The following is a 21,464-nucleotide window of genomic DNA, read 5'->3' on the forward strand; positions in this document are numbered from 1 at the left end:
CCTGCATCATGTACCCTTAGCAAACAGCTCCTGGCGTTGTGGGCGCTCCTGGCCGGGCGGCACGGCTGGCAGCTCTGGGAAGGAAGGCTGCAGCTCAAGCTGTAAGTGCCGGCCGTGTCTGCTGCGGCTCCGGGTGCCACCAGCGGTAGAGCAGCGCTCTCCTGAGGAGCACTCTTCATTCCGCAGCGCTGACAAATCTGCAGCAGCTCCCTTTGCTGCTCAGAAATCGGCTTGCAGTGGAACAGGAAGGAAGTCGCAGCGGGGTAACCGCAGGTGAGCTGGTTTCTCGGGCCCTCTCGTGGACGAACGGGCTGCTGCAGCTGCGGCTGCTCGGCGCTGATGGGCAGCACGGCAGGGAGCGGAGTGTGGGTCTCAGGAGGCTGCCGCGAGCTGCCAGGCTTCTCGGGAAGCAGCGCAGCAGCAGCCGCAGCTCCGGGCCCGCCGGGGCTCAGCGCCTCACGTCCTGCACTGCAGCACGGCGGGGAGGGCTCAAATGAAACACCCTCAGTTAGTGAAGCACTGGAACAGGTTGCCCAAGGAGGCTGTGGATGCCCCATCCCTGCAGGCATTCAAGGCCAGGCTGGATGTGGCTCTGGGCAGCCTGGGCTGCTGGTTGGTGACCTGCACACAGCAGGGGGTTGGAGCTGGATGAGCACTGTGGGCCTTTGCAACCCAGGCCATGCTGTGATTCTATGATATTAAACAGTGCACAGTGCAAAGCCATTGTGGAATCCCTATGTGCCCAGATGTTTATTGCAACAGTGGGATACAGTCAGATGGAGCAAATCATGCAGGTACTTCATGTACTTCTGGACTGCTGAAGCTGCATTCATTGTATCTATCCATTGTAGAACACCTTTCTGATTTAATTGGTAAGTTAAATGAGAGCTGCTGGAAACTTGCTGGCTGTAGAGAGGTCCCTGAGAGCATCTCACACTGTACAAGCGTTTGACAATTTCATGTCAGATCTCAGCAGCTGAGGTGAGGAATGTAACACTTCAGGACAATGTCAGCCCTCAGCATTGGGCTGTTGTTGGTCATACCTTGAAAATGAGCGCTGGTTTCTGAAGATCTTTATTGCTGGTTAGGAAGTGGAGAGCTCAGCAGAGCAGGGCAGAGGCACAGGGGGTGATGCGCATTTGGGTTTGCAGGCCGTTGCTCTGAGTCATTGCGTGGCTTGCCAGCTGCTTGTCAAGTGGAAAATCTGGTGGCACAAAGGACAAGTAGATCACAGAACGGCTTTTGTGGCTTTTCTGTATATGTGTGCAAGGGCGAAAACACAAAACCTTCTTCTAAAAATATCGAGAGAGACTCTTTGTTTGGAACTGTGCAGCTCTGGGTGGGGACGTGATGCTGCCTGCCGTGACCACAGTGGGCTGCCCTATGTGCTCTGCCCTGGGCCACTGGGTGCCACGTTGGGCCTGGCCGTGCTGTGATGGCCATGTGGGCATGTGTGCACATCTGTGTCCCCATGGGGAGGGCGACGGGGCCAGTGATGTAGCTCCTGTAGCACAGAGCCTGATCTGATGGGAGGTTTAATTTCTCTTCCCAGCTTGTTTGGAGATGTGTCACTTGGTTTCAGAAACGTAAGAGAGGGTCGCCTGAGGAACTGAAATCCGCTTTGTTTGTTTTCAGAGCGACTTGGCGTGGTGATGGTGGGTAGGAAAGGAGGAAGAGGCTTTGAGTCACTGCGTCATTACTCAGCCTGCTCTGGGCACTCCTGTCATCTCTGCGGTACATCTCTGAAAGAAAGGAAGAGCTTTCCTCCCGTCACACGCTGCTTTCCTTCCCCTCTTTCCTTTTTTGTCACACCCATCAAACATAAAGAAGTTTCCACATTTTAGATTAGATTTATTTTAAAGTACTAACGGTAACTCAGCCGTTAGCTGAAAAAGGAAATGACGTTCCTCAGGATCCCCAGTGAGACACAGGCAGGCAACATCCTTCACACAGACATCCACTGTCATGTGGGGGATAACACATCATTCCTACCAAGGAACTGGGATTTATAGAGGGAAAATAAACCCCCCTTTGTTTACTATTGTACCCCAAAGTACTGTCAGCTGGTTCTAAAAAGTGGGATACACTGTTTTTCTGCCTCCTGTCTTACCTACATCACCTGCAAAATCTGGTGTGTATCCATCCTTTGATAGCCTGGATTTTTGGTGCCGGGAAACAAGTGCTGTGTTGTGCCGATAGCTTTACCTCCTGGGGCTGACGTGAAAGCCCACCCCCAAGGCCAGGATATGTGCACCACCGAGCTGCAGAAGCCCAGGCATTTGTTCCAGGAGGCCAAGCTGGGGGCTGGCTGCACACCTCATGGTCAGGAAACACCTTCAGTGCCCCACTGTTGTCCCCTGACACCTCAGGGTGGTGAACCACGTCTGCTTGGTCTGCAGAACTGGGCTGCTTGGCTCCTTCCTTAAGTCATTTTGTACTTCCTGAATGTTTTGAAGACTGCTATAGCAACATAGCATTTTTTAATAACTTGTAGTGTCCTTTTTGCTATCCTTCTTAATAGAATAGAATGGCTTGGGCTGGAAGAGACCTCAAAGACCATTTGGTTCCAACACCCCCATCATGGACAGGCCTGTCAAGCAGTGGATCAGCCTGCCCAGAAACTCATCCAGCCTGGCTGAAACGCCTCCGGGGATGGGGCACGAACAACCTCTCTGGGCAGCAGTGCCAGAACCTTACCACCCTGAGTGAAGAATTTCTTCCTAGTGTCTGAAACCTCCCCTCTTTCAGGTAAATCCATCCTCCCTGGTCCTATCACTATCTACCTGCATAAAAAGTCGCTCCTCCTCTTGCTTGGAAACTCCCTTCAAGTACTGGAAGGCTGCAGTGAGGTCTCCCCAGGGTCTTCTATTCCCCAGGCTGAGCAGTCCCACCTCTCTCAGCCTTTCTTCACAGGAGAGGTGCTTCCACCCTCTGAGCATCTTCGGGGCCCTCCTCTGGATGTTGCTCCAGAAATTATTTGGAATTGGATTTGAAAAAAGAAGGTAAGATGGGGCACGATGACATTAAGAAATAAAAAGAGCCCTTAACCAAAGGGTGAGTCCAGGGAGAGTGAAATGTTGGTGCAGGCGCTCCATGGGCTGCATGCCTGACCATGAAGGAGGCCCCAGGGATGGGGCTGCCCGTGCCTGGTGCTGCACTGGGAGCAGCCAGTGGTGATCCCACCGGTGCGTGCTGAGCTGCAGCAGGGGAGGAGTGAAGCCATGGCAGCTCCTCCCTGTGTGCTGACATGGCGAGGGGCTGCCAAAGAAGGGGAGGAAAACTGGCGTACTGTAGCAGAGATGTGATTTAAATCAGCTGCTCTGGGGGAAAAGCAAAACAAAAAACATGCTGAAAATCCCTGTGCTAGGAGATGGATTTTGCTTATCTCTTAGTCTGGATGGCCCATCCCACCGCGCTCCTGGTTTTACTTACCCAGAGTTTCTGCTCAGATCCTGATGTGATCTACTGTGCTCTGCAATCCAAAATCGGCCTTGTTTCCAGAATAAGAGCAGGCACGGCTTTCTTTTCTAAATTATATGGATTTAACAACTCACACTGCTTGTTTCACAGACCCTCTTGAAAACCTCCTTATTCTCAGTGTGTGAACACACAGAGACACAGCCGGACACCCGGACAGGCTGCTCCTCCAGCCGTGTCCAGAAGCACAGCAATCACACAGTGCAGGAGATGCTGTGCCAGCCTGCACCACACCTCTGCAGGAGGGAGAAAGCAAAGCAGCACCAATTCCTTCACAGTTGCAGGTCCTCCCAGGTGTGTTTTCAAAGCAAGGAGCCCTGTGTGACTTGGTTTTAAAGTGATGGCACTGCACTGGGGGCCCAGGTGCTGTCCCAGCTAGCTGTGGGGCAGAGGCAGTGCTGCCATGTGGGCACCTGTTGTGGCATCATCTGGAGGGCACACAGAGCAGGTGTATCCCCATCACCCCACCCCTCCACTCCGTGCTCAGCCCCGCAGGCTGGGACAGCACCTGATGTCCCCGTTCTCTACCCCTGTGCTCATGCTACCACTGCTCACAAACCTAATTAGCTGGGTGAGTCACTGCTCCGCTCCAATGCTCTGCTAATGGTATTGCAGAGCAAGGGCAGAGCGGTGGTTTCAGCTTCTGCTTTCAGGCCATGGCCTTTAGTTCTTGCTTCCCTCCCTGTGGCTGGAAAATCATGCGCTGACGCCGTTGTCCAAAGAAAGCATTATTTTCCTGCCTTTGCCAAAAGGAAATCTGAGCAAAGCAAGGGAGGCCGAGCAAGTGAAAGAATGAACAAGCTGAGCTCGGGCGAGTGTCTAAAGCAAACAGTTCTTTAAGGACACGCTATTACAGCAAGTAGGATCTGTTCAGTAAGAATCGTTACTGTGTGCGGGGACGGAAAAATTAAGCAGATTTCTGTAGCTGCCAAGCCTAGTTCTTAACTCCTGTATGAGCACAAACACACGGAGCAGCCCTGGTGAGCTGCAAGAAGAGATTTATGTAATGTGCACCTAAACCACAAGTCACATGGCCCGCTTTCCGTTTTCATACTTTCTGGTTGCTCGGAGAGGAGTGCACCCAAACTCCCAGCTCCGTGCCTGGCCATGCCGCACTGAGTGCCCTGCCAGCAGGATGTCCCTGCGGCGCCTCGCCCAGCACAGCCAGCGCTCCAGCAGTGGGGAGCGGGGTGTGCAGATGGACAGCAGGCGGCTGCAGCAGCTGGTCAGCACGGTGGGGACGCTGCCGCGGAGCCGCAAGCAGGTAGGGGACCTCCAGCCTGCAGGGCACCACGGGCTCAGTGTGCCTTTGGGTCACAACGGGATCTTCCCAGCAGCTGCCGTGTTGGAGCACTGCCAGAGGGAGGTGCAGGAGGAGACTGGCCGGGGGTGCTGGGGGTCAGCAGAGCTCCTGCAGCTGGGATCCTGCCTGGCCTGCACTTCTTCATTCTGGGTGTGCTGTGAGGCACAGAGGACCATCCTGCTGCCTGGTGCTCCCTTAACCTTGGGCGTGCTTCAGCACGGTGTCCTGGCTGGGCTTCGTCCTGCATCCTTGGCAGGAAGCACCAATCGTGGGTTGTTTCTTTCCAAACATTGGGGTATTTTACTGCAACTATTGAAGCTACTTTGGCTGTCCCTGTTGCTGTGCTTTTCATTGAATCAGTCACAGAACCACAGCACTGTTGGGTTGGAAGGGACCCCTCAGCCCCAGCCCTGCCATGGGCTGGCTGCCCCCCAGCTCAGGCTGCCCAGGGCCCATCCATGGCCTGGGGCACCTCCAGGGATGGGGCACCGCAGCTCTGGGCAGCTGTGCCGGGGTCTTGTCGCACTCTGAGTAAGGAATTTCCTCCTTATGTCCAACCTAAATCTCCTCTTCTAGTTCAGTAGCACTCCCCTTGTCCTGTCACTGTCTGCCCAGGTACAAAGTCAGTCTCCCTCCTGTTTATAAGCTCTCTTTTCATGCAGAACAGAAAATTTCTGTTGTTTGCAATGGGAGGCCAACGAAACTGTCTTTTGCTGCTGCTGTAAATTGCCAGCTGAGCAATTGCAGCTCGTCTGTTTGTCTTGTGTGAATAAGCCTAAATTGAAAGTGCTTGAAATGCATTATTGTCTTGAAGTGTTATCGGAAAACTGGCACATAATGTCTGTGCACTGAACGCTCTGCTTTATGCAGCAACAGCAGCACGTTCCTCCCAAACAGCCCTGGGGATGTAAAGGACAGTCAGAAGCAGATGAGCTCTGGGCAGGCTCTGCTGCATTGGTGCAGCCACCACCAGCAGTGACAGAGCAGCACTTGGTGGTCCTGCTGCAGATGAATGAGTGATAAATGGCCGTGGTGTGTCTGTGTGTGTTAAGGAAGAACTCCAAATGTGTTACTGCATGGCACCCCTTGCTCCTTCCTGCTTCTCTCTCCAATTAAACACAGGTTGATGAAATGGAAGTTGTGTTGGTGGTTGCACATTGTCATGGCTTTGCACTATTGAAGCCTGAGACGTTTTACTATGTTGACCATATAGTTTAGTAGTAATGTAATTCCTTATTTTTGGCTCATGTTTATAGAAAACATTGATGTTTAAGTGTTGATCCTGGCTTTTCTCGGGCCTCTGTAGGCACAAGCCTGCCTTGCATGAAGTGGGGATGCTGGGTGCTTGTTGCCATGGCCATGCATCAGCTTGGAAACGCTATTTAGCCACTTCTAGTAGCTGCTGAGAGCTGCCTGCAGCTTTGTGGTGTGTGTATGTGTGTGTGTCTGCTTTTTGCCTTCTTTGGTACATGTTAAAGTTACAAATACCTACTGAATTTTTAGGGGAAAGGTGTGAAAGGGAGTTGAGGTCTCAGCATAACAGAATTGGGATTTGGGCACCTTATAGATGATAATTACCGTGTTACTGAAAATGTTGACTGGAAACCCCTGGCTCCAGTCTTGGAGCCTCCCTGCTTTAGTGCTGGATGCTGAAGTGCAGCAGGAGGTCCTGCTTTGATGCCCTACAGAACACAGCGTTCCTCTTTAGCAGCCGTGCCTTTTGTCCCTCCAGTTTCTGTCCCCATAAGAAGTTGCACCTCCAGCAGTTTTTGTACAGAATTCCCTACTCCAGGCACTGTTCCTGTCAGATTTTTTTCTGGGTTTTCATCACTGATTTTCCTCTTGCACTCACTGATGTGAGCACAGCAGCCCTCAGATCCCCGTGCAGCCCCTCCTGCTCTGAGCCCCTCCGGTGTGTGCTGCTGTGTTCCCCAGCCACATCCTGCCGTGCTCACCTCCTCCTTGGGAGCGATGGCTGAGAGCTGATTGGGAGAGGTCGCATTGTCACCCCTGCACAAACTGTTATCATGGGATATCGGCCGGCAGTGACTCAGCTCCCCATTCTTTGCATGCTGCAGGAGGGCTGGGACAGCAGAAAGCTGGTGGGCAGCGATGCTTTCACATCGGGTTGGGGATGGCACTGCAGCGCTGTCCCCCACAGAGAAACATCCCTCGATGTCTTCTGGATGTGAGCAACCGGATCAATATCACCATGTGCTAAGAGCACCCATGGTTTTGTTTTGCTCTGTGGTGTTCCTATCTTGGTAATGCTGAATGTCGTGTTTAAAGGATTTGGAAAAATGTCATTTTTGAGGGATTGATTTCCAGCCTAACACAACACAGTGGCATTCCTCCAGCAGCAGCTTCCTGCGGCCCACAGGGAGCCCCGAGGAGCTGTGACCCCACTGACACTTTTCCTCTCCCCTTTCTGCCTGCAGCTCGCTCTGACCAGATCCAGCTCCCTGGGGGACTGCTCCCAGCCACAGAGGTACGGCAATGCCCCACCAGCTGTGCTCAAACAGCGCAGCCCCGGGTGGGATGGATCACTCAAGGGGGAAGTAGGGTGGAGGGGCTCAGGAATGGAACCATAGAAAGATAAGATATCCCAGTTGGAAGGGACCCACAAGGAGCAGCGAGCCCCACACAGCCCCACCTGAACCCAAAGTCTGAGGTTGGTGTCCCAGCTCTCCCTGAGCACGGCAGCTCAGGGCTGTGCCCGCTGCCCTGGGAGCTGCACTGTGCCCACTGCACTCTGTGGCACAGCCTTTCCCTGCTGTACAACCCTGGTAATTCTGAGTGTTTTTCTTGCAGACACTTCATTTCTATATTGAAAGAAGATAAGGAGACATTTGGGTTTGAAATCCAGGTAAGACTTACGTAGCAAATTGATTCATTTAAAGCTAAAATACTCACGTCCTCCAAACTAGATTAATGCTGGATGGGGTAGAGAAAGATACCTGTGAGTCCCTTGTGAAACTGGAGTGCTTAAGAAGCAGTACAGAAAGGGGATGTGCTTCTGAGGAGTTCTCACAGGTCACAGATGAGAGCCTGGTCCCACGGCAAGTTGGAGCGCTGACTGTAGGAGACTCCTCAGGTACAAAGTGAGCAGTGGGAACGCCTTCCTGCCTCCACAGGCAATCGTGTTTTCACGGAATGGCACATGGAAATATTTTTTATATAAAACGAGAGAGATCCAAACCCTCTTTTTTTTCTAGAAAGCCTGCTGTATGAGATGGCACCGCTGTGCCCGCAGCGCTGTGCAGAGGGACGTGCTAGCTTTGGTGAAAGGAGAGCTCTGGGGAAAGCCCAGCTTGTTCAGAGCTGATTCTGTGACTGACGGCTGTGTAAGTGTTCGGCTCAGGAACACTTTCAGAGAGCTTTCAGAAGGGAAGATAATTGAGTCAATTATCGGGCTTTTGTCTAAATTGCCGGGCAGATTTTCATTATATGAGACATTCTGATTAGAATTAATTGTTCTTAGCATATTTCTTCCTGAACGTACCTTCAGTGTGAGCATTTCACTAGAAAGTCCAGCCTGTGACATGACAGCATCTGTTTGGTACCAAGCATAAGCCACTATTTGGAAGTTGCAGTTTCATTCTTGTTATAATTTGAACACGGGCAAACCAGAATACGAGGATGTGAAATTCGAGGTCTGCCATCTGCAAGGAGCTCATCAGAGCTACAGCAATGGCTGAATGCAGACTCTTGTGTGCTGCTTGTACCGGTACTGGTACAAGCTGCTTCTACTGGTACTTCCCACTCATTAAATGGATTCTGGCAGTGAGGTAGATATGGGGTGTCTCTGTCCATGCCCAGATGTTTGCACATCAGCTGCTCCAAGTCACGTCTCTCCTGGCACTGTGGCCACCTAAAGCACAGTTATCCACCCCAAAGTGGGGTGAATAACTTGAACACCTCCAGGGATGGGGCATCACATCATGTGCTGTTCGTAGCTTAGCTGAAAGTTTTTCTGGTGGTTTTAAGGTAGAAATCACCATGTTGGTTTGATTTGCCCTAATAAACTCTGAACTCATGTTAGAATTCATCTCTGTCAATGCTGACTGAGGAATGTGGGAACCTCTCACATATGTGAGGTAGGTTTGACTGTCGTGGGTTTTCAGGAACTTCAGCTTCAGTCTTAAATGTCTGCTTGGCGGAGGATGTGGCTGAATACTGATATTTGCATGCAACCCAAAATACATTTCCTGTCATTGCAAAATCTGCTCAGGTCGTATCTCTCAGTTTAGCATTTTTCTAAATGAATGTCCGAGTTGATAACAGGACGATGGATTTTACAGGCGTTGTGAAGATACAACCTGCTCAGCACAGCCTTCTCCTTTCAAAAAAGCGGTGTGAAATCAAAATAGATCATATGGCAGTATTGTAAATATTGCTTGTTGTCCTCAATGTCAGCAGCGCTTCTTGTTTGCTATTTGCAGACGATTAGATTTCCAAACCAAACGGATTACTCCCTGGAGGTATGCACTTGTGTCTGCAAAATCCAAGAGGAAAGTCCCGCCCATTTTTCTGGCCTTCAAATTGGTAATGACTTGTTTTCTTTCCTATCTGTGGGTTGCTTTTCTCCACGTGAGTTTTGTTTTATAGAACATGGAAGGGATGCGTATGCTGAAGATGCTCACTTTAGCCTCTGCTTATCCTGACAGGTGATATTCTTGCCAATGTCAACGGAGTGAACACTGATGGTTTTAGTCACAAGCAAATTGTAGACTTGATAAAGTCTTCAGGGAACTATTTAAGGTAGGCATCTGCCCTTCACAGTTCTCTGACACTGTCCTACTGGAAGCCATCAAATCTTGTGCTCAGCAGCAGTGCCACACTCACAGACATGCAGTGCTGCGATATGCATCTCTTGCCCACACTCTGACTTTGCTCATCCCACAGCAGCTGCTGAATCCATCTGTTGAGGGGAGGTGGTGGCACATCAGGACCCCCACTGTCCCACGTGCATCCCCTCCATGAGGACCACATAGCACCACGTGCTGCTGTGGGGCCACTACTCCCTGGTGCCGGTACCCAAAGCCCCTCTTCTTTCCAGGCTGGAGACTGTCAATGGGGCCCTGTTCCTGAGGAAGATGGAGCTGGAGACCAAGCTGCAGCTGCTGAAGGTAACACAGTGAACCACTGCGCTGCTGTCAGATGCAGAGTGCTGCTGTGGGTCGGCTGTTTGTGGGGGTAGCCATGAGGTGCGGTGGGGGCTGGTGGGGCATGAGTCCCTGGTGCTGGTGCTGCCAGTCCCAGTGCCTCCCTGGGGGATGCTGCAGGGGCTGGGTGCCACTGCTGTGTGTGGGGATGATGTCAGCACCCCCTCACTGAGGGCACTGCAGCATCGCTCTGGCCGCAGCACCAGCCTGCACATGAGGTTGTCATGCCATAACCACGGGGCCCTGGATCCCCATCACATCTCTGGGAGCCACACGTCTCCAGCTCTGGGACTGAAAAAGGTCTTTGTGAGCCCCTGGGCATTTTCTGATGGCATCCAAGAGCTCATCCTGCCAGGGGTGCTGAGCTTCTCCAGATCTTAACCTGGCCTGATTTAGGGAAGAAAAAATGTTGGTCACATGAGATAGGATTGTTTTTCATTAGATCAAATGATGAAAAAATAGGCAAAAAATCATTCTGATAATTTTGACCTCCTCTTAAGACAACTTTGGCCTTTTCTTAAACTTGGTCAGACTGAGGACTGACGAGTGCTGTAAGTAAGCAGCAAGCTGAGCCAGCATTTGGGGGATGTCAAAGCGTGACGTGTAGACACTTTGGAGTATTCTTTACCTGATGGAGAGCTTTTCCTTATGGCAGCACTGAGCCAAGGTGACCTGCAGGAATGGGATACTTCAAACTGGATTCTGATCTGGCTGGAATAAACCTCATGATAAATGTTCAGGCTTGCTGGAGCTTTGCAGCAGGGATGGGATTTGCCATCTGTGTGCATCTGGGGACAACGCCTGTGTGAGCAGCACTGAGCGGCTGCCCCTCCTTGTATGGTACAGAGAACTCAGGAAGACAGAAGCTGCTGTGAAACACCCAGCTTTCCTGTTCAGATAGCAGTGGTTTCCCAGCAGTGCCAAGCTTCTACGAGGAGAGCTTTCACTCTCGTGTGAAGCTGGGTGTGGGCCCGGCCCTGTGTGTCGGCACTCCTGTCTGGTGTGTGGCACAGGGCTGTGCCCAGCGTCAGTGCCGTGTCACCACACTGTGCCACTGAGCACCGGGCAGGCTGCTGGTGAGGTCTGATGGGATGGGAGAAACCACCCCGCCAGGTGGCTGTGCTTTTGGCTGGGGCTAAGGGATGGCAAAGAGCCCCAGGGCTGCTGCCGTGCTGGTGCCTTAGCCCAGAGCTGTGGTGTTTTGATTGGTGTTGCTGGAATGTGGAACAGAGAAAAATGTGTGAAGAACAGCAGTATTGTCCACGCAAGCTTTGCCTGGGCAGTTTGCATGGATAGCCGTGTAACTTGCCAGGCTGTCCAGCTGTGTGCTCGTGCAGGTTGCCAAGGAAGTGTGTGGTGCAGCTGACCCCACAGGCACTCACTTGGCTGCTTCTGAACCAGTGCAGCAGTTATTTGTTAGACCAATGGCTGACCTGCAGGAGAGGAAATAACATAATGCTGCTCGCTGGTAGGATGGGACGTCAGCACGTGCATGCTGCACAGAGAAAGGCCAGCTGAGTGTGGCTGCCTGCATTATTTCAGCCTTCTGCTTTTGCACATCTCAGCAGGCAGTGCCTCAGCCGGAGCACTTTGCTCAGGGAAGTTGTGCATCTTGCTGGAGGAGGCTTGCTGAGCCCCAGGAAAGCTGTGTTGTGCAAAACGAGGGCACACCGCATCCTGTGGGCAAAGAGTGCTCTCTGGGAACCTGCTTTATTTGAAGTGTTTTGTAACTCTGTGAAAGTGTGAATGACAGTCAGCTCTTTTAATCCTTCGCAGCAAACTCTGCAGCAGAAGTGGGTGGAGTTGCGCTCCCTGCACTTACAGGAACAGCGTTTGCTGCACGGTGAGTCTCCGTTTCTGGGTGGGAAACCGCAGCGCTGCTGAGACCGCAGGGGGAAGCTGGGGCTGAGCAGCAGCAGGCACTGCTCTAACCTGGCTTCCATCTGCTTTCTTCTTTTCTTCCCTCTTAATGAGGGCATGGGCTGACCCCTGGGGAAGCTTTTTATCAGTGCCTGATGAATTTGGGTGCTAGGCTGGTGCATGAGTTCTAGGAGAGGAGTCCATGTGGGTTGGAAGGCTTCTTTTCTATTCTCTTTCTTTAAACTGGACTTAGAAACAAACAAAAGCCCCCCTCTCTGTATGGGTTGCCTCGAGAGAAAGGGCAGGAGAGTGGGTCAGGATGAAGGCCCAGCTGGTGGCCTTGAGTGAGAGGGGAAGAGGAGCCAGGCTGACCTCCCTGCAGCAGATCTAGGCAGCTCTGCAGGGTCATAGGCTGCGCCTGCTTGCAGGAACTCACTGATGCCATTGAATAATGCTCCTTCTTGACCTCTGCTTCCAGGGGAGGTGAATGACAACGCTCTGCTGGGGCTGGAAGAAGCCAACTTATTTGGGGACTGCATGCCAGGACCTAGCGTGTCTCTAAGCAAAACCCGCTTCTCCAGTGAGAGCAGCTCCCGGAGCCGCCTGAGCTCCATGACCCTGGACAGCGAGGACAGCTTCTACCAGAGCGGAGCCTTCGAGGACTCCGCGGCAGAGAGTCTGAGCCGCCAGTCCAGCGTGGACGACGACTGCTTCCTGCCCAGGGATGGTGACGGCACGGCCGGGAGGTGCTCCCTGCGCAGGCACCGCAGCATCAGCCTGGCCAGCAGCGGCTCCATGTCCCCGCTGTGGGAGAGCGGCGGCAGCTCCAGCAGCTTCGGGACGCTCCCGAGGAAGAGCAGGAGACCCAGCGTCCGAAAGCAGCTCCTGAAATTCATCCCAGGCCTTCACCGGGCGCTGGAGGAGGAGGAAAGCCGGGTGTGACGCTGCGGCCCCCAGGGGCGGGTGGAGCACCACGATGCTGCAGTCGTTCCTTACCCACACGGCCTTACAGCGGGACTGATGGCATTTAAAAGGCTCTGGTTTGTTAATTGTTTTAATTTTTGATTGGAGTGAATCGTGGACTTCTTCATTAACACAAAAAAATGGCTAGCTCCAAGAGGTGAAGAACTTCGAAGAACTCCCTCAGCATATGTAGAGTTAATGACGGGTTTTAATCGAGTGCAAATTTTTTAAGTATTTATTTTCTGTTACTAAAGTCAGTCTTCAGAGGTCTCCAATAAAGCAAGAGCTTCTACTCAGCTGGTGACCAGGTCCACTAGGAGGGGGGAGAGCCCAGACCTCATGCAGGGTAAGTCCCAGAGGTGGTGCTGGGGCAGTGCTGCTGCCCAGGGACACAGCTCAGCTGAACCTCCCTTACTGCAGGAAATGTGCAGCACAAATGTCCCGGATCATGCAGCAGAACCTGCACCCGGCCTGTGCTGCAGGACTGCATGCTGGTGATGGAGGAGAGCTGCTGTGCAGCTGGCTTGTGCAAGGCAGGTGTGGCTGCTGATACAAGAGGGATGTGCTGGGGTGGGGTGCATGGTGGTGAGTGCAGGGTGAGTGTGCTGGAGAGCAGCAGCAGCGCTGGGCAGAGGTCCCTTCCAACATAACCCATTCCATGTTCTATCATCTATGGGTTTGGGGGGAGGAAAACAGGCTGGTGGCAATGCTGAGATACTGAAGGGAGAATCCCAGTGGAGTGGAGGCCATGGGAGTGGGGTGCTCTGTGCCCCATGTCATGATACAGCTTGGCAGCATGGCAATTTGGGCCCTGCTGAAGCCATGGGACTTTTTTGTGCCATTCCTGCCAGGCTTGCTAGAAGAGCATTTTCTGTGCTGCATCAGCCTAGGGACGGGTATTTCTGTGCTAGGTGTCATCACCATCACCCCTTGAGGTTGCTGTGGTCAGATCGGCTTACTGGAATTTCAGCAGGTTGGAGAAAATGCTCATCAGCATGCCATGGTCTGACCGCACCATTCAGGCTCATTGGGCTCTTAACTGTGCATGGTGCAGAGGCAGATGTTCACCATGAAGATGAGTGGGGATGGCTGTGCTGTGGTACAGCCAACCCCTGGCCAGGGCTCCCCATGGCTCTGCTCATTGGAGCTCCTTTCTAGACACAGAGGTTTCAAACTGTGGTTTGTTGTCCTGAGATGCAGCTTCCCTTTGCCAACAAAAGTGTTTGAAAGAATGAAGAGAAGTAGAGGCCATTCCCAAGTGGACACCGATGGCAGACAGAGCTGCCTGAGTGACAGCAGCCATGGGCATCATGGCCAGGCAATCCAGTTGAATTAATGCTCAGAAGAGATCCCATATTTAAAGGCCTGAGAAAGGCCTTTAAAAGGCTGTTAGGGAGGTGATGCTGTTCCTGCAGTGGTGAGAGAGTGCTCTGGTTGCTACAGCACAGCGTGTGACCACAGCGCGATGTTCTGGCCGCCAGGAGCTGCACAACGCATCAAAAACAGGATGTGGGCGATCACAGCTCTGCAGCGGGCTGGGGGCCGCCGGGGGGGTGAGGGGATGGGAGGAGCACGGGCAAACTGCAGAGGGCCGAGGGAGTGAGCGCTGTTCGGCGCCGAACTGCTCCGTGCAAGCAGCAGCAGGCAGAGCTCGGGGCAGCCCGACGTGCCCGAGGAGAATCACAGAACCACAGAGCATCTCGAGTTGGAAGGGACCCACAAGGAGTCCATCGAGTCCAACCCCTGGCCCCACACAGGACCACTGAAACCCTATGGCTGGGAGCGGTGTCCCAACGCTCCCTGAGCTCCGGCAGTGCTGGGCTGTGCCCACTGCCCTGGGGAGCTGTGCCATGCCCACCACCCTCTGGGGGAGAACCGCAGAACCACAGCCCCGTTGGCTCGGAAGGGACCCCAGAGCCCCCCAGCCCCTCCTCTGCTGCAGGCTGGTTATTGCCAGTAGCTCAGGGCCCATGTGGGATGGCTGGCCTCGGGTGGGGTTTGTGCTTGGCTCTCCTGGGCTGTACTTTCTGTAGCTGAAGTGTTTTTTTCCCCCAGAGCCATGAGACGTGTTATGGCTTCTGCAGGAATTATGATGGAAAACTGCTCTGGCTTCAGGGCTGCGTTACCCTGCAACTGCTTTCCCCTTGCAGACTGGAGACCTGGCCCGGGAAGCCATGGGCATGCATGAGGTTTCTGCACTTCCCTGTCTCAATCTCTGGTTTCTGCCTGCCCCTGGCTCTGTTCTGCTTGGAGGCAGCTCTCATTTCAGTGGCTGATCTCTGCCTGTGTTTCAGGGCCGGCTGTGATGCTTCTGCCTTTTGTGTGTGCTTCTGCCCAGGCGAGTTCTGTTTTTGCCCAGTATTTCTGTTCTGTGCAGCTGCTTTAGAGGCTTCTGTGCAAAGCAGCTGGAGGCAGCCAGCTCTCATGGCACTGAGGGGCTTATGGAGTGCACTAAGTGCACCTGGCACATCTGCAGAGCGGGGAATTGCCTTCGGTCAGTAACATTCCATTCCGGCCATAATTCAGATGAGACAATCCTGGAACTTTGTGCCTACTGCACAGCCCCTTTACATCCACGGTTGTGTGTCTCTGTGCCTTTCAGACCGGGCAGCATTCAGTTCCAGCAGCAGTCAAGGAGTTCCCGATGGCCTTGGCTCACTGCTCCTGGAACAAGGGCAGGAGCAGCACTGCCTTGCCCTGGCCCAAAGCTGCAGCACCCACGTCAGCTGAGCTGTGATTGGAGCAGAAAGGGGGCAGCAGGAGATGAGCTGAGGAGAGCACAGGGAGCACTGCAAACATCTCGTGGAATGGCTGCTCGGTATTGCTGAGATGGATTGAAGTTGCTGTGGCTCTAATGAGGGCCTCCTGTTGTTTGCCTTCCTGCTGTCTGCGCTCATGGTGTTACCTGCAAAATTTGAGGGACTTCTGGAATGGAAACTTTCTGCTTCAAAGGTCACTTGGAAAGGGGTTCAAAAGGGATTTATACAAGTGGTGCTGTGACCACGAGGTGCTAACTGGGGATGGTGCTGCTGGGTGAGGATGGAGGGTGCCGCCAATAGATGGCACCAGGCTGTGTCTCAGTGCTTCCACAGCTCCGCATAGCCCAGGGGTGCTGGGGAGATGCTGGGAAGATGCGGGCAGGACCTGTCCCCAACCCCTCCACTCCAGTGAACCCTGCCCACCGGAGGGAAACCCTGGGGACGGGACCTGGCCAGCAGGGAGTGGCATTCGAGGGCCCTTTGGATTAGTTTGGGGTTACGCCAATAGCTCAGAACTGAGATAAACTCTGCTCTGCAGCCCGTGCCGCACACCTCCTGACGGCACCCACAGCACTTTCTCACCATCTGCAACTGTTTGTCGTGAACTCATTTTTCCAACAAAAGATCAGTGTTATGAATCAACCGCACCAACCCCACTCACAGCGCAATTGGAAGCTGCTGGGTTTAAGATGCAAACTCATGTCTGAACTAAAACAGTCACAGGGTTTTGGCTCTGCTTTTAATCAAGGTCTGACCTCAACAAGAGGATTTCCAAATCCTGGAGACCAAAGATGTCAGAAATGTTGCATTGTATGAATACAAAAAAGTCGTTCAGAGCAGGAGATTACGGCCTTATGTAAACCTGGCTCTGGTCGGCAGGGCACGGTTCAGCTGTGGTCAGAAAAGGGCCAGCAAGCACTCGCACAGCCCTCAAACACTGCCTGCCTGGAAGGTCTGGCCGGCAGCTCCAATGGGTGCATTTATCTCATGCCTTCCCCTTCTGAATTCCTTCAGGGAGCGTTTCTGCAGCCCAAAGGTGCCTTTCCGTGGAGCTGCCACTGAGCATCCCATGGGATGTGGTGTGATTTCAGCGCCCTCCCACCGCGCTGATGGTACCCATGTGGCCTCGGTGCACCCGGGCCGCACGGGGCAGAGCCGGGGCCGCGCTAAGCCGGTTATGGGGCTGCGACGGGGCGGTCACCCTGTGCGGATTACGGGGGGAGAACAGTCGGTGCTGCTGCTGCAGGGGGAGGCACAAAGGGCCATTGTGCGGGAAGACAAAATCCCTGTGTGTGACCGCGGCTGACACGTTAGAGCCCCGCTCTGCGCGCCAGCACAAAAGCCCTTGCTTCATATTGTTTGTTTATGTAAATAGCGGTGGGCATTTAACTGTGCGGCCGGGGCAGCCCTCGTGGTGGCCGAGGAGCTGATTGGGCCCCGCGGTGCCACGGCCAAACCCCGCCGCCCGCGCTGCCACCGCCGGGGCTGAGCAGGGCCGGCTGCCCGCACACGCGGCCCAGCGCCGGGCGCTCAGCATGAGCGAGAACGTGCCCCTGGTGCCCGCGTGCAATGGGAGCGCGGCCCCCGAGGAGGGCCTGCCGCTGGCCGGCAGCATCACCAACCGCATCACCGGGGCCGCGGGGACGGTGCCCTGCATGGAGGCAGGTGCGCAGCCCGGCACCCTGCTGGCAAAAGGAAACGCGGAGGAAAGCGGGAGCTCGTTGGCAGAGGACGTAGCACATGGGGACTGTGCTGGAGGGGAGCAGTGCGGAGGTAATGCGCGGCGCCGCCTTTTTTTGAGTATTCGGGCAGAAAAGTTTCTGTTTTCTGTGCATCCTTAGAACAGCGGGATGTGTAATGTGTGCTGCTCAGAGCCCTGAGCTGCGGCTGTGGGTAACAGCGACTCAATTGAGTGTTAGTGACTGATCTGAGCCGGCCGTTACAAAGCGTGGATTGGAATGTAAGCCACCAAAGAAAAGAGCGATTTCTTTGCTCCACTCTAAAATTCTGCTGCCAATCAACAATGATTAAAACCGAATTATTATCACTAATTGCTCCACGAGTCCAATTCCTGTCCTTTGTATTTCCCAAAGAAAAGCAAGAGGAGAACATTGCGGCACTGCAGCAGGGAGCAGCTGAGCCCCAGGATGTGACTGAGCCCCAGGACGTGGGAGCCTGCAGGCAGGAGCTGGAGGAAGGTAATGCAGAGTGCTGTGTGCCGGAGCACAGTCCCGAGCATGGCAGCAAGCGGCCTCCCAGGCAATGCTACCCAGAGTTTTGTCACTTCCAAATTCAGCCAAAACCTTGTGTTGCATTGCAGAGGAGAGATGCGTTCCTGCTTGTAGCTGCGTGTTCTCAGAACCCAGACTCTTTTCCTCTCTGATTTATGAGGGCTCCAGTGTAATGCTGACCATTCATGTGGACACTCCTGGGCTCCTCATGGGGACAAGGGGTGGCTGGGATGAGGGCTGCTGGCTCCAGGAATGGCTGCTGCCATCCCACGTTGTTGCCCCCACTCACGTGCCTGGAGGGCTGCTGTGAGCTGCTGGTCCCTGTATGTCAGCTGCCACATCGATACTGAGTGAGCCCCTTGTCAGAGAGGAGCAGATGAGCAGCTCGGGGTGGTTGTCACAGAGCTGAGCCGTGTGAATGCAGATACAGGAGATGTATGGCTGTGCCTTATGAATAGAAACTGGTGTACCTTTCACTAAGAAAGTAAGAAATATATGAGCATTTGTCCTGAGCAAAATAGTACTGAATGGCTTTGAGATGAATCAGGATGGAGGCTTTCCCTCTCCACACCAACATCCCCACTCCAACTGTGCTGCTTTGCAAGTGCACAATAAAATCTATTAAATGATCCTGCACAGCCCCCTCACCTCAGCCACGAGCACTTTATCTCCAAATTGCAGGCAGCTTTTTAGTACCTGACCAATTTAGTCTAATTACTGCTCAGAACCCTGCAGGCAGACACTGAATAGAGTGTTTGTTGTGGCACTGGAGCAGAGATGTGCCAAGCAGGACAATACCAAACACTTCCCAAGTGGGGACGTGCGTTTGCCCACGTCCTGGGTGGGCTGTATGTCCCTGGGCAAAGGTCTGTGCTCCACAAGCTGCAGCTCTGGCACTGTTGTGGGCTGGGCTGTGCCTGCAGTGCATGTGGGCACGGTGGGTGCAGCCTGGGGGTGTCACTCCTCACCCACCCAGGTGGGCCGGGGCTCACAGTGCTGCTCTGTGCCGCAGGGCAGCGGGCGCTGGGCACAGCGGGCAGTCCTGGTGGGGAGGTGGCAGTGACCCCCACGGGCAACACTGAGCAGAGAGGGAATGACGCCGAGGAGGAAGAAGAGGAAGAGGAAGAGGAGGAGGAGGAGGACACCGAGGAGGACGAGGTGCAGGTGATAGAGGTGCCGAAGGGGAGCGGCGTGGTCCCCCAGCAGCAGCAGGCCGGCATGGAGCTTTCCCCCCCCAGCAGCCCCACCTGTAACGCACCAGCAGAGAGGGCTGGGGAGCAGCCGGGAATGGGGAAGAAGAACGACATCTCCAGGCACAGCTACTCCCGGTACAACACCATCTCCTACCGGAAGATCAGGAAAGGAAACACCAAACAAAGAATCGATGAATTTGAATCCATGATGCACTTATAAACCGAGGTGGGGAATCGCTTAATGTGCCCGAGAGCTCGCGCTGGTTCTGGTTTTGTTTGTCTCCCAAGACATGGCCTTCACACAGCATGGATCCACCCCTGCTTCCTTATTCTATGTGATCCCCTAACTACCTTCCCCTTGACAGCAGGTGGGGCATCCACGGGACAGGGGAGCGATGGGTTTGCTGAAGGTGTGACATCAATCCACTTCAAGTTCACCTGTTTGTTTCCATTAGTCATACCCCACTCACACAGCAGCATGACCCGAGCACACTGCGCTCCCAGCTCGTGCTGCTGGGGTGGTCAGGGCCACGCAGCCCAGCCCCGCTGAGCACAGCCCAGCCCAGCCCCATGCAGCTCTGGGATCAGCACGGTGCAGCCTTCCTGCAGCAAGCTTTGCTGTCCACATGCTGCCATTCTGCACTGTGGCTGCGTTTCGTACGACTCTGCTCAATCTTCAAACTCAGTTTAGATGTAGATTTTTAATTCTTTTTTTTTTTTTTTTTTCCTTGAGACAAAGCAGACGTCAGGATATTTTTTTGCCACCCGAACGCAGCCTTTTCCCTTTCTCCATTTTAAAGCTCTCTTGTATAAGCACAGTGCTGTGGATTCGGTCTCTTTCAAACTGTTTTATGGAAAGCTTTGTCTTGAGTTGGGACGGAGCTTTGCAGACATCATCCCAGAAAGGACTGGGGATGCTCTGGGCAAGGAGAGGCGCTCCGAGCAGGGTTGGGCTGTGGCTCCCACCCCAGCACTCCCCTTTGGCCATCACTGCTTTTGTAATGCTCAGTTTTACATTATTTCCAGCAGCACTGAGTACTGCTTTGACTTTTTTTGTTCCACTGAAAGGCAATTATTTATTGGCAATGTCAAAATAATAAATGGCAATTCTGTGTTGTACAAACAAAACACAGTCCTCATTGTACCATTCAGAATTGTTTATTTGCCCTTTGGTTTGCAAACCCTCAGAGGTCGGTTGTATGTCCCATAGTGCCGGTCTGTTCCCCGCTGCCTGGTGCTCCCCCGGCCCCGCTCAGTGCTTCCCAGCAGGCTGCTGGCACCTGCCTGCTCCCAATGCTTCTTCCCAGGCACCGTAGGGGCTGCGCCATGGGCAGCCTCCCCCACACTGCAGGTCTCCTCCATTTATCACCTGCCTGTACTGTGTTGCAGTGCTCAGCCTGCGTTCTCAGGGCTGTGCGCAGGTGAGGTGCTCTGTGGGAAGGCCCTGCAGAGGATCAGGACAGGCTGATTGCTGGGCTGAGGGCAACGGGGTGAAGTTCAATGGGACCAGCTGCCGGGGCAGTGACTGGAAGGCTGGAGAAAGATCTGGGGGTATTTGGGGGTGGCTACTGACCATGAACCAGCAGTGTGCCCACGTAGCCAAGAAGGCCATCAGCATCCTGGCTGTGTTAGCAGTAGTGTGGCCAGCAGGAGCAGGCGGTGATTGTCCCTCTGTACTCAGCTCTGGTGAGGCTGCACCTCAGTGCTGTGTTCAGTTTTGGGCCCTTCTCTACCAGAAGGTCCTTGAGTGTGCCCAGAGAGGGCAGCAGTGCTGTGCAGGATCTGAGTGCAGTCCTATGGAGGGCAGCTGAGGGAGCTGAGATTGTTTGGTGTGAAGGAGGCTCAGGGGAGCCCTTATGGCACTCTACAGCTCCTGAGAGGAGGTTGGAGTGAGCTGGAGGCTGGTCTCTGCTCCCGGGTAACAGCAAAAGGATGAGAGGCGATGGCCTCGCATTGTGGCAGGGGAGGGGCAGGTTGGGTGGGAAACATTGGCAGAGCCACCATCCCTGGGGGTGCTCGAGGTCTGTGGGGATGTGGCACTGAGTGGTCAATGGGCACAGTGGGGGTAGGCTGAGGTTGCACTTGGTAATCCTAGTGGTCTTCTCCAACCTTAAGAGTCACCATAATTTTATAACATTTGGGGCAGACAGCATGGTGGGAATGTGGGGGAGAGCCAAAAGGGGGTGGGGGGCAGCTCCAGGGGGTCAGAACTGGAGGCCCAGCCTCGTTCTGAAAGTAATTGCTCTCTGTAGTCACTGCTGTGCTGGGTTAGGAGCTGTGTGGCTGTGCTGGAATCCATGCATCCCTGTGCATCACCAGCAGTCCCTGAGGGCATGCTTGGGTCTGAGTCAGACACCAGCACTGCAGCGACCACTGACACAGGCTCAGGGGGATGAAGGCACCAGGACAATGCTGGGGATGGGATGTGACCATGACATGGGAACGTGCTATGACTGTTCCGTGACAAATGATTGAATGTCAGCAAACAGCATTTAATGAAATTCACGCTCCTG

At 53.8% G+C, this 21,464-nt stretch overlaps 2 protein-coding genes across 2 annotated transcripts; both read left to right on the forward strand.

The window, feature by feature from the left end:
• Nucleotides 1–4,527: 4,527 nt before the first annotated feature.
• CYTIP (cytohesin 1 interacting protein) lies at nucleotides 4,528–13,114 on the forward strand. The gene is made up of 8 exons (XM_072342435.1): nucleotides 4,528–4,741; nucleotides 7,219–7,268; nucleotides 7,592–7,646; nucleotides 9,223–9,325; nucleotides 9,448–9,541; nucleotides 9,840–9,909; nucleotides 11,722–11,788; nucleotides 12,284–13,114. The coding sequence occupies exons 1-8, from the start codon at nucleotides 4,613–4,615 to the stop codon at nucleotides 12,745–12,747; spliced, it is 1,032 nt and encodes a 343-aa protein (XP_072198536.1). The 5' UTR covers nucleotides 4,528–4,612; the 3' UTR covers nucleotides 12,748–13,114.
• Nucleotides 13,115–16,920: 3,806 nt separating this feature from the next.
• ERMN (ermin) lies at nucleotides 16,921–20,101 on the forward strand. The gene is made up of 3 exons (XM_072342436.1): nucleotides 16,921–17,300; nucleotides 17,621–17,725; nucleotides 18,771–20,101. Exons 1-3 carry the CDS (start codon nucleotides 17,063–17,065, stop codon nucleotides 19,169–19,171), a joined length of 744 nt encoding a protein of 247 aa, XP_072198537.1. The 5' UTR covers nucleotides 16,921–17,062; the 3' UTR covers nucleotides 19,172–20,101.
• Nucleotides 20,102–21,464: the final 1,363 nt, after the last annotated feature.

Source organism: Excalfactoria chinensis, chromosome 7 (assembly GCF_039878825.1).
Source record: "Excalfactoria chinensis isolate bCotChi1 chromosome 7, bCotChi1.hap2, whole genome shotgun sequence".
In the NCBI taxonomy this organism is placed as follows: Eukaryota; Metazoa; Chordata; class Aves; order Galliformes; family Phasianidae; genus Excalfactoria; species Excalfactoria chinensis.